The sequence below is a fragment of the Larimichthys crocea genome, chromosome XIII, assembly GCF_000972845.2.
Source record: "Larimichthys crocea isolate SSNF chromosome XIII, L_crocea_2.0, whole genome shotgun sequence".
NCBI lineage: Eukaryota > Metazoa > Chordata > Actinopteri > Sciaenidae > Larimichthys > Larimichthys crocea.
This window is the reverse complement of record NC_040023.1, coordinates 34,044,985-34,057,135: the sequence shown is the minus strand read 5'-3', so window position 1 is coordinate 34,057,135 and position 12,151 is coordinate 34,044,985. Positions and strand designations below refer to the sequence as shown.

Below are 12,151 nucleotides of genomic sequence, written 5' to 3'. Positions count from 1 at the left end.
AAAACACTCGATGGGAATCAGGTTTCGCTTGATCTTCATGTGTTGAGTGGTACAATAATAATAATAATAATATGCAGGCTTGTTGGTAAGTGACATTAAGGTTTCATGATCATTATTCATGTTTACAGAGACTGGTTCATGTTTCAGAAATATTGTTTTTATGTTTCTAAGCAGAGAGACTTGCACACTGCCTGCCACCTGATGGTTCATGTTGTATTTCATATCAGGCATTACAACCTTTCAGTGTTGCTTCAGTGTCTCCACCAGAGCATCACAGCATCTGTTTGGGGGCTCAACAAGCTGTCATGTGGGCAGCTGTATTTGGAAGTGAATCAGCAATAATCTCAATCGTCTATCTCCAGCCCTTTCGATGCTCCGGCCAAAACTGGATGCATGGCCCAAAGTCACCGCCGCCCCCTTACATCTGCCCTCCAGCCTTGTGCCCAAGCCCCTCTGTCCTGGGAACTGTGCGGGTGGGCGCGTGCTTCGGTCAGGGAAGGACGCCAGGGAGCGTCTCCAAGGGTGGTTGAAGGGCATGTAGGGGGGAGTGATGGATGGTGGATGGTGGAGGTTTCTTTTTGTCTAGTCTGAATCCTTTAAAAAAAAATAACTTCTTCCAGACTTTACAAGAATAATATGCTGGTCTGACGGCCTAGGATCACCTCATTCAGGACACCGCGTTCTGTAACATCAGTTCAGGTAAAAACATGACAATCAAAAAGAATGAAGCTATGAGGAGATATATTCTTGTTTTTTCTTTCCCTGGCAGCAGTGACATGTAGACAGGCGTAGTCCAGCAGCTGAAGCCCCAGTGGCTGCTATGTCTGGCTCTGAAGTCCAGCGAACATCCAGGCCTGTTTACCAAAACACTTTTTCCTGGCTGCAGGGCATAGATTTGTGTGAGGGTGTGTGTGTGTGTGCATGAGAGTGTCTTGCCCCTGTCTGGAAAGGTTAGAGATCCAGCACTTCTTTGGAGTGTTTACGAGCTTCGTATAACTCTTGTCACGGTGTTTTTGTGCATTTGTGCATACGGTACGTAGCTTTATGTGAATAAATCTAAACGCTCTGCCCCTCCTGAGTAAAATCCACCACAAGCTTAAAACACATTTCTGAACGCGGATAAACAACTTCTATAATTCCTCCACCGCTGAGCATAAACACACCACCACTGCCACTAATCTACATTGACATCTTAGTCATTTAGCCAAAGCTCTCACCCACAGCGACAGTACAATAAGTGCGGGAAAACCAATACCCGATATTACAAGGAACCAAGAGTAAGGAGTGTAATAATCAGAGCCGCTGTGCCCTGACAGCTCCGCTGCAACCACAGACTGATCATGTAACAAAAACGACACAGAAGACATAAAATAAATACTAAAGAGAGACTTACTGTGCAACAACGTTTGTTGTTTTCAGAAAAATGAATGAATAGACGATCAGGGATGAATTTAAGATGAGATAAAATAAGATGGAACTTTGCTCATCCGCATGGGAGAAATGTAAGGATTCAACGTAGAAGAAGAAGACTGTAGTACAAGGAAATGAAGCAATTAACAAAAACGCAACAAAACATAAGAGCAGTGGGGGGAAAAAAAGGTGATAAATTAAAAGGGAAGCAATTAATTGGTTTGTGCAAATGTATGCTGATGATAATTCAAATTCTTAGGTGTAATGAGAGTGTGCAGAAATTGTGTCCTGAGGAAAAACTGTTTACAAATTAGTGCCAACTTGTCTAACATGTTTGTTTCCTTCCCCTCATCCACGCCGGTGTTTGTTGGAGATATCAGGGTTTGTTTTCCTCCCTTCAGAAGAATAACCACAGCTTTTTCATGTCGTACAGAGTGACAGAACAACCTCCACAGTGTGCGATAATTCATCACAGCAAACATGACAACTTAATTTGGGTTTGTCAGACTTTTCTGTTTTATCATTATTCACTGTAATTTTGCCAGAGTTGTGCGGTGCAAGGTGTTACGATACGCCTTGCTTACTGTCAATCACCCGACAGCTGCAGGAACCAACATGAAGTGTCAGAAAGAATAAAAAATTAAAGAATTGTTGCCGTACAGTCTTACTCTTCGCTTTCAGGTATGTTTTTCTTTGTTCATCAGGATAGCTTTCTCTTCAAAATGAAGATTTTAATTAAAAAAGTCAATTTATTTTTAAGGATCATTCATTTTATAAAACACAACCACTGACAAGAAAACTTTTTGCCTTTAAGGTCTGTGGTTTAGGCAACTATAATTGCCTGTGTAAAGGTCAGGCAACAAATACGGTGGTGATTAAAAGATAGCAACATTGACTGTGGTATTGCCAAGTTGCCAATCTCCACAGATGTGAAGTGAAGCCAATGAGGAAGTGCCAAAAAAAATTGCAGTTCCTCTAATGTCCACTTGAGGCTGGCTCCAGAAGTGAGTCAGTCTCCATAAGTCCCCATGTTCAAATGTCCAACTTCACAGCAGAAATAAACATGTTTACAGCCTGGTACAAAAAACAGTTTTGGTCTCTGTAGCTAATTTCCCCGTTCATGACAACTGTACTGAGGGTGAATTTATATACAACTCACCTGTTGGGTGCTGTTCAGAAACCTATAGGTGACGTCATGGATACGACGTCCATATTTATACTGTCTGTGGATATAATTTACACAAGCTGAGGCTCACGCACATTTTGAGCAAATGTCAGCGTGCGTTTCCATCAGCTGCCTTTATGTGAATATACTGAAGAAGATCATCAAGCATCTGTATCACCGATTCATCACTTCATCATTCAATGCTTTATTTTCTCTTTCCAAACAATGAATTTGTCTCTTCGTATCCAGGTGGATTTTATGATGTTTCTCTCAGCTTCTCTCCGATGGTGATAGAGACGTAGGATGATGTGCAGAAAGTTTCCCCGACGAGATTTGAACCAGGATGTTGCATAAAAACAACCTCACTCTTTTTAGTCTGACTTATTTCATCTCTCTGATGGAGTGGAAGCGGTTAACTGTGACTGACAGTACATGAATGTCTGCGCCAGTGACGTCAATGTTTATTCGTCTCTTTCTTTTTCAATTTCCACCTCTTGTCAAGCATAAAAACACATTCGATAATATTTTAGGATATTTTTTTTAAGTTCACTCAAGTTTTTGTACGCACAAAAAGAGTTTCACTGTTGGAGGACTCACTAAGTATTTTTTTTTAATTCCCATTTGAAAACTTCTTTTGAATGAAGTCCTTGAAGTTCCTAAAGAAACACAAAAGTCTCCTGAACTTAACAATACCACAAGTTGATGTCATGGCCGTCAGTCGGAGCCTCACAACTTCTGCAAAATGACTCAGTTCACTGTTAGAACTTGACGTTGGTCGGTTGAACGGTTGGTTCCAAAAAAGAGGCAACATAGCAACTCCCATCTTCAGACCTGAAGGGAGTAGGCAGCCGTTGAGCTGGTCAAACAGATGACACATGCATAACCCACAAACAAGAGCAGACAATACAAACAGAGTGCTTCAGATGCAGTAACAATTTTACCCACGTCCAGCGCTGAACAAATATGCTGAAAGCAGCAACCCTGCCTGCAGCAGCCACACAGTACAGTACAGAAATGAAAGGAACAAAAGATGCAGAGCCGAACTCTTTTTTGTTTTTGTTTGTTTTGTTTTTCTATTCAGCTGTTAACTGTGAGCATGAATGCTAATAAACTCATCAGCCCTCATCAGCGGGAGCGAATTCAGAACCGCTCGTCATTACCGAAAAACACATTTGTTGGATTCATCCGAAGCTGACCTAGAATCCGTGAGTTTAGCTCAGCATTAGTGGCGCCCACAACATGTGGATGTTTCTTACTGAACACTTGGGAGTCATAGATGACTTCTCTCTTCTCTCTTCTATCTTTTATACTGCAGGAGCCTTGAGTCTGCCAGTCACATACTATTGTCTGCACAGAAACTGAATGTGACTTTTCCTTTTGGAGCCCTGTATGTCTGAAATAACTCCCATTACTGTAAATACATAAAGGAGACTATAATGCATCTATTGTGTGGTTAAAAAAAACGAGGCAGTCGGCCTGGCTTTAAAAGGTCATTGTTGAAATGCATGGCATCTTATCTGGCCTCTCTTCCTACAGATTGTGTCCATTAGTAATCGGCTCCCATGCTGTTGTGCAGAACACCCCCAGGTTCACTTTTGGCATGCCCGGACAAACAGTCCAAACGCTCCTCAGCTCTCTGCTGCTGCGAAACAGAAATATTGATTCGGTATGAAAAGGCTACAGCTGAATGGACTGCATGTAGCTCTTCTTTTTTTTTTTTTCAAAGACATGCTTGCCTTGCTCTGGAGGAAAAGACCAATGAGGGCGAAGAGAGGAAGAAAAGAAAATCACTGTTGTAGTGTGAAGAAGTCAAGAAAGGAAGACAGAAAGAGGCTGAATGAAATGAGGGGGAAAAACAAAGAGAGAGAGAGAGAGAGATTGAGTGAAAAGGGCAGAGGAGTCTACCATCCTTTGATGGCCCCGGCCCGAAAGCAGGGCCCAGGCTTTATCTCCAGCGTCTGTCACCGTGGAGACAGCTTCTCACATCAGCACCAGCCCTGGGGAATCCAAATCTCCACCAGGGGAAAAATGAACGGAGAGAAATAAGAGGAGAGCATCTCCTCTCCAGTTCCCTTTCTGCTGTCAGAAATCAAAAGAAGAAGGAGGCTGGGAGGGTGTTCAGGGAGGATGTGTGGAGGGGGGGTTACAGTGAATGGGATTGAAAGCATGACAGCGAGCAGCCATTCATCCGTCGCTCCAAAACACACAGCTTCTTCTTTTCTTTTTTTCTTTTTTTTGCGACTGCTGGAAACAAAGCAAAAGTCAAGGTAGCGGAGCTGACTGCTGTGCATCAGCTGTCTTTATTTAGCATGCAAAGTACGTCTGTGGACACAATCACAGTCGAGTCTCTACAGTATTCAGCCTCAGTGTGGAAAAAAAAAAAAAAGCTCTGGCAGCAAGGCACATTACATGGAGGCGGTGACGCTGCAGGAATCCGTGCACTGTCAGGAACTGCACGGAGGCTGTGTACATACATCGCCGTGTCATCTGTAAATGTTAAGACACTGTCACTTGACTGACACATCTGGTTAAGTGGGTTATAAATTTAGAAACCTTAGATGGTAATTTGTCACTGGCAGCCCCTCCTCGCCCCGCGTTACTGCGACCTGCTGTGAGAAAGAAGAAGAAGAAGTAATGCAGACTGAACGGATTGGACCGTTTGAAAATTTTAAATGTCAACTGTCAAATCTCTCAGAGTTCAATTTGATTGCGATGGGATAGGGTTACAGTTCAGCGGGCAACGTCTGATGGGATATATTCATCATTATTGGGTAATTGCAAGGAGGCTCCCGTGTGCTCAAGCAGAGAAAGCGAGGGATTGAAAAAGAGAGAGAGAGATGGGTTGAGAGGTAGGAGAAACATGGAGGGCGTAAAGAGGCAGAGGAAAATAAAGAGGTACCATTAGAGGGGGGATACGCTCCGCTGAAATTGCGTAAATGTGACATTAGTAGTGGTGTGCTGTGTTATTAAAGCTCCAGAGTGACCGAGTGCTAAACATGGATTCAGATGCTCCTTGACTGTGTCGTCATACCCCTAAATGAGCGGCATGTGATGGAGGACGGCGAGAGGTCTGAATGCACATTTTCACTCATTATGTGGAAATGTTTTTTCTTCAGACGACTCTGTAACGCGATGAAAGCTTTTATTATATATAGTCAGCGCAATCCGACTCCTCGCGAAGCAATTTCCTGAAATAGGGCACATTAAACTTTCAAGCAACAATTTCCTTAAACCGTGTCTAACCTGATCCGGCTTCTTGTTTCAGCGACATCACGAGAAGTGATGCGGTTATGATTTCAGCAGCACATATGGATATGTAAGAGAAGGAATGGGTAGTTAGTCAGAGCTGTTATGTCTCTTGTTGAGCTGCCTCTGCGTCCAAATCCGAGTAAAGTCACAAGTCTTCGTGTGCAAACTGCCACTCTGTTGAGAGTTATTCAGATCAGACCATTTAAATCGCACCACGTTCGAACATTTACCCTTTAAAGCTGTGTTGATTGTCTCTACGTGATGGCAGGTCTTAAAACAACTCTGGTCCAGACTGAAATATCCTGACAACTATGACATGTTGACAATTTGTATAGGGGTTCATGATCCCCAGAGGATGCAGATTTTTCATCTAGTCCCACCATGAAGTTGACATTTCGGGTCTTCAGTGAAATATCTTGGATGGATATTCAAGGTCACCGACTTGAGGATAAATTCAAAATTACCACCTCTGACTTTTCCTCTAGACCCACCAGCAAGTCAAAGTTTTTACTTATTCAGTGAAGTAGTTAGTGTCAAATAGTGATAGGATAGTTACTGAAATAATTCACCGTCGGTGCCTACTCGATGGGATTGGCACAGAGTTGTACAGACATTCAGGATTCCCAGATGATGCATCCTAATGACTTTGATTTTTCATCCTGAACCATCAGCCTCAGCTGTACTTTGTGTTATAACTGCTAAACATCAGCATATCAGCTTTGTCTCTTTGTGAGCACGGCCTCACAGACCCGCTAGCTGCTGGATTCCATCGGGCACGTCTGCGACGGGTTTTTCCGGGTGCACCGGAGCTGAACGTGGCCGTTTGTGACCCCCACCAGAAGCGCCAGAAGCTGCTCTCCACTCGGCTCCGCGGAGAATACGCGACTGTTCTATTTTTGACAGACACCGAGACGAGTCGTGTCAAGCAGCACAGGGCAGATCGAGCTGGACCAAAGTCAGACACAGAAACAAGCATAAAGAATCCTGTAGATTTTCAAAATAAAACACCCAATGCTAACTTCCAATCATAAAAAACAGCCAAAAGGGAAAGTATGTAGCATATATTCTCATGGGTAGAAGCACATAAATATCAATACCTACCGGTCTACCGGGCAAAATGCATCTAAAACTATCTCTGTGGGTTATGAAGCCGCGTGGAGAATGGACCAAAACAGCATTGCAGCCACGATAAAGACGCGCCCAGTTGGGTACGGGATTTCCCAACTCCTTCTAGCTCTGTGTGCACACCAGGGTTAAGCCTAGACAGGCAAGGTTTTGGTCGAAATGCAGTCCCATTTCCCAACTCCTTCTAGCTCTGGGTTTACACTTCTAACCACTTGGGTTCAAGGCCTGCAACTCTAAGATACTTTGGGATGCCTTCTCAGGGAGCCTACCCTAAACCTAACCTTTTGGATTTGCATTTTGTTTAATGTTCACTGATTCCAACAGGCCAAAACTTTGGAATTAAGTCCAATACTACTTCATACCTTAAGTCTAACTGAAGTGCTAACACGTCTGCATCCCTGGAAGTTGTGGCTGTTATCAGTATTTATGGCTGAGCAGACAAATGAAAAGAGCACCACATATACAACTCCATGAATGTAAACACCCATGAGATGAGTACTTACTGCTACAAATGGTGGCGTTCATAATTACGAGCGAGCTCACGGGTTGTTCTGAAAAAGCTTTGAGGTTTGTAGAGATTCTTTTACAGTTTGATTTCCTCTGAAAAAAACAATAACACGTCAACACAATCTCCTTTTCATACCTCGGTGAGCGCGGCGTAATTGGAAACCGCACATTTACAAATGATATAGCCAGTACACTGCTAAAACAAATCCCACAGCAAGCCATTAACAGGTAATACGCAATTAGTTACCATGTGAACGTTCGTGTCCGGTGGGAGTGATTAGTCCAACACAAGATGTTCTACGGCGAAACAAAGCATGTGACCCATCTGTGGGCGCACAAGGGTGGGAGGGGGGTTTGGGTTAGCAGGTGTATTAGCCCAGGAGGGAGCTCCCGGTAGGCAGGCAGGCATTTGACACCCGTCTAACCACACGAGACCTCAGAGGTTGACAGCCGGTGCTGCACGCTGCATGAAAAGTCACCGTTTCGCACAGAGAAGATGGACTGCAGGTGATGCAGCTGCTATTTTTAACCCGAGGCCTCCCTCCAGGACTGAGTGCACTGTTTGAATTGTTGTTCTCACCCACCTCTCTCTCTCACTCTCTCTCTCACGCTCTGCCTGTAGAAGTTTCCATCCATTCATTCTGTTTTTCCCCCCAAAAAATGAGTTATTCATCACCTAAAAACACAGCGATGGCTTCTCTGTGCAAAACAGCACAAAATGAAACAAAATTCAAGCTTCAAATCTCTCAGAACGACTGAATCATTTTTTATTTAATTGATGGATTCTCAAAGATGTAGTGCAGCTTTAATGTTAATACATTTCATTTCATTATTTGGAGCTGCTTCTTAATGTGCAGCACAGCGGGGCACCTGCAGATCTCTCAGTACAGTGTTGCCAAAACATCTCGCATGAGTGCAAGTGGAATAAATGGGTTTTCAACGACACCGTATAGACTACTCTGGCTGTGTGTATTTCTCTCTTTGTCTCTGTTTTGTTCCCTCTGCCTAAAGCACAACCAAGCCGGTTGATTTTTCTTTATGTCACACCCAACGTGGGGATACTTCCACCTCTTTTGACAGCGCCGCCAGGCTTCTGCATCATTGTGCCTTTGAACCTTATGACGCTGCGAAAAAAACGAGAGCTGGCTCTCAGCTCGTTGTAATGAATGTTTCACAGAGCGCGTGAAGTTTGTGTTTAACAAGTAAGTCGGCCCAGTTTCTGCTCTACTGTGTGCAGCGACAGATACATAGCGACGGGTGACAGTGACAGAAGTGTGATGACTGTGGGTTTTTTGCCCACTGGTTATGCTGTGAAGTCTAACAGAGACTTAGAGGCCTTAATGTAAAGTGATTTTTAAACTGGTTTGTGTGTGCGAAAAACACACAAGAGTACTTTCACTTTGGCTTGTGAAGATGTCAGCGAGCAACATTTACTCAGACAGAAATGACATGCAAAGTAAAATGTAGTCATATTTCCACTGGGCAGAAGAGGAGCATCTTGATCTCAGGTTCCTGGTGAATATAGTCGGACAGGCTCGTGTCTTTTTTGTGTGTGTAGAAACTCTGACAGCTCGGGCAAACTTTAAAGGGGCACTCCTCTAACTTCTGTGAAAGTGAATTTATGAGTCACAGGTAGTAATGCACAGCCTTTGTCAAGCCTTGTCAAGCCTGTGAAAATTATTCTACTTATTCCTGTATCTAGATAATAGAAAGTCTGTATGACAAACTGGGAGGTTGAAGTTTAAAAGTATTTGCCATAGAATGGACGTCCTATCCGTGACGTGAAGCGCAAAGTGGAGGCGTGCTAATTGATGCCCTTTAATGTCAGTCAAAGTGGCCAATCTCTTAATTCTTCATAACTTTAAGCCTTAATATAACCTGAACAGGTGAGTTGTATATAAATTCACCCTCAGTACAGTTGTCATGAACGGGGAAATTAGCTACAGAGACCAAAACTGTTTTTTGTACCAGGCTGTAAACATGTTTATTTCTGCTGTGAAGTTGGACATTTGAACATGGGGACTTATGGAGACTGACTCACTTCTGGAGCCAGCCTCAAGTGGACGTTTGAGGAACTGCAGTTTTTGGCACATTGGCTTCATTTCGTGGCCACGGAGGTTGCCGCTTGGCATTTTGAGGGTGAAAGAAAGATGCGGAGGTTGCCGCTTGGCATTTTGAGGGTGAAAGAAAGATGCGTTATGGGAAGTGTAGTGACCAACATTTGGGGATTTTGAGCAGTCCCACTGTAGGGACTAAACGTTTCAACCTTTTAACTGCTTTTTGCAAGTGTCTTAACTTTAATTGACAGTGTTTTTTTAACACTGAAGGAATAGTTTATCTGTTTTCCTGCTGAGTGGTTGATAAGAAGACTGACTTTAATATCTATGCTACAGTAAATCTAAAGGCCGGAGCCAACAGTTGCTTAGTTTTGCTCAGCACAAAGACTGGAAAAGGGGGGGAGGGCTCTGTCTGAGCTCTGTCTGAGCTCTGTCCAGTAGTTATATCTTCTTTGTTTATTATGTACAAACACCAAAATGTAAAAAGGGAAGGTATGCCCTGAGCTATTTCTTACCTGGTTGCAAAACAGAAAACTTTAAACTCTTAAAATTTCCGACTAATAATAGTTGATATATTAAACTGCTCATTCTGCATCCAGCATGACAGAAAATCACAGTGATAAAGCATTAGCAACACGCACACACACAAGGAGGCTGGGACATGTAAGTGCAGTCAGAGGGAGTCTTTGCATGAACTGGGAAGCTGAAAGCTCAGCCTTTAACACACACACCAGCATGCACACATGCATCTTTTATCCTCTCACACATCAGGTGTCCGTGTAAAGCCATAGCTCTTGCAGAGTGGACACACACACAGCACACACACACACACATAGACATGTACTGTATGTACGCATGGACTCTGTTGCACGCTGAGGAAAAGGGCGTGCAGGGTTTCTTCCCCTTGTCAACAGGATGAGAAGCAGGGAGATGGAAGCTGGGGCATTAGTCTCCTCGGGGCCAGCTCTGGGATTTCCTCCAGAGGACAGAAAAGGAAAATACAACACCATAAAAATAGATTCTCTCTGCTCAAAATACTGATATGGCCCCCGGAGGGCAGGGCGAGGGGAGATTTGCATTGAATTTCCTGCTTACTGTGCTCCCCGTGTGTTTTCTTTCATCCATGTGGATCTTTGTCTCACTCAAGTGTTTTATTGTATTTTTCTCTCCCGCCTCCCACAGGGCAACAATAACATTAACAAAGCTTCTTGATGCGGAGTAATTTGTTGATAAGGGGTTATTTTTGTGTTATAAATTTGACGTCCGGGTCTCTAAAGCACCCTGTTTGTGAATGTTTTATGACTGTAATTTTAGAAAATTTAGGCTATGGCGTGCACGCGTGTGAATGCATGGGCACCCTTGTGTATCGTGAGCGTTTGTTCAGCAGGCTGGCCTGTTGCAAGATTGAAACTCTCTCTCTTTCTCTCTTTCTCCCCTACTGTGGTGCCTGCAGGGCGGAAAGGAGCCAGTCAGTCTGCCCAACGTACAAACTACAGCTGGAGGAGTGTCTGTCTGCCGAGCAGGTGCCCACCCCAGAGCTCATCCAGGGCTACGTCAAGAAGGTAGGGCTGCTTTACGAATGCCAACCTGAAGGTTTTGTCAGATGTGACCATCTGGGATGCAGGGAGGGAGAGATAGGGAGGCATGAATGCATCGTGTTGGTTTTTATATAGTCAGAGATCCAAAACAGACATAGCGGGGAAAAAACTCACCAGAATAAAACCTCAGCCCGCGACGAAACATGACTCTGTTCAGCGTGTCACAGAACACAATGTTTGTATGTTTACAGCTGTACTTCTGTGAATCAACCACATGACTGAACCACGCTGCTGTCAGGCTGAAGGCTTTTAACAGCAGCTTGTCACTGCACGCTCGGAGCACGGTTGCCAATAAAGAACAACACGTTGGAGGAGTGACAAGGATTTTTTTTATTTTTTTTATGTAATTGCCACTTTAAAAAATAACAAGAAAGCCTACTGTAAGGGGTAGTGGTGGTGAAGTGTGTGTGTTTCAGGAGATGTCAGGTATGAATTAGTACAACTTTTTTATTGCCACTTCTCTAACATGAGACATTTTGACAGGCTTCCACTGCTGCTGCAAGACATGTGCGTGTGGTAGATTATTATTAACTTCAGCATTCAACATTTTCCAAACAGTTTCTGCTTGAAAGTGACCAACGGAGCAACTATATACTTCCTTAAAAACTTAAGGCAGCGCAGCAAGAGGTGAGAAACTGTATCGTCTTGGTAACTGGGATGAACAGTGGAAGAAATATTCAGATTGGAGCTCTTGACAAGTCTTCACCCAATCCAAAAAAATCTTGTGGAAAACCTGTTTGAATCCACAGGAAAAGACGTGACTGGAAGTGTCAGCGGTAGAAGACGTACTCGTATTTTACTTAAGTGAAAGGAGCGATACCTCTCTGTAAAATATTCTAATAAAATAGATCTCCAACAAACCACCAAGTAACAAGCAGCAGTGGTCAAAAAAGAGCAGAAACACATTGAATATGAAGCCACATTTCACAGTTCACTCTCTCCATCTCACCTCAAAAGAACACGTTTTTCCCCGGCTATAATTACAATCATAATGCACTGCAAGCTGCTAGCAGGTCTGTTCAGATACACTTGAGTGTTAT

At 43.6% G+C, this 12,151-nt stretch overlaps 1 protein-coding gene across 1 annotated transcript in view; it reads left to right on the top strand.

Annotated features, from left to right (window-relative positions):
• Positions 1–12,151, top strand: part of rftn1b (raftlin, lipid raft linker 1b) — a 108,335-nt gene that overhangs the window by 50,975 nt on the left and 45,209 nt on the right. Inside the window, exon 4 of the mRNA XM_019279111.2 lies at positions 10,967–11,075. Coding sequence (XP_019134656.2) covers positions 10,967–11,075 — 109 coding nt within the window. The remainder of the gene's footprint in view (positions 1–10,966; positions 11,076–12,151) is intronic.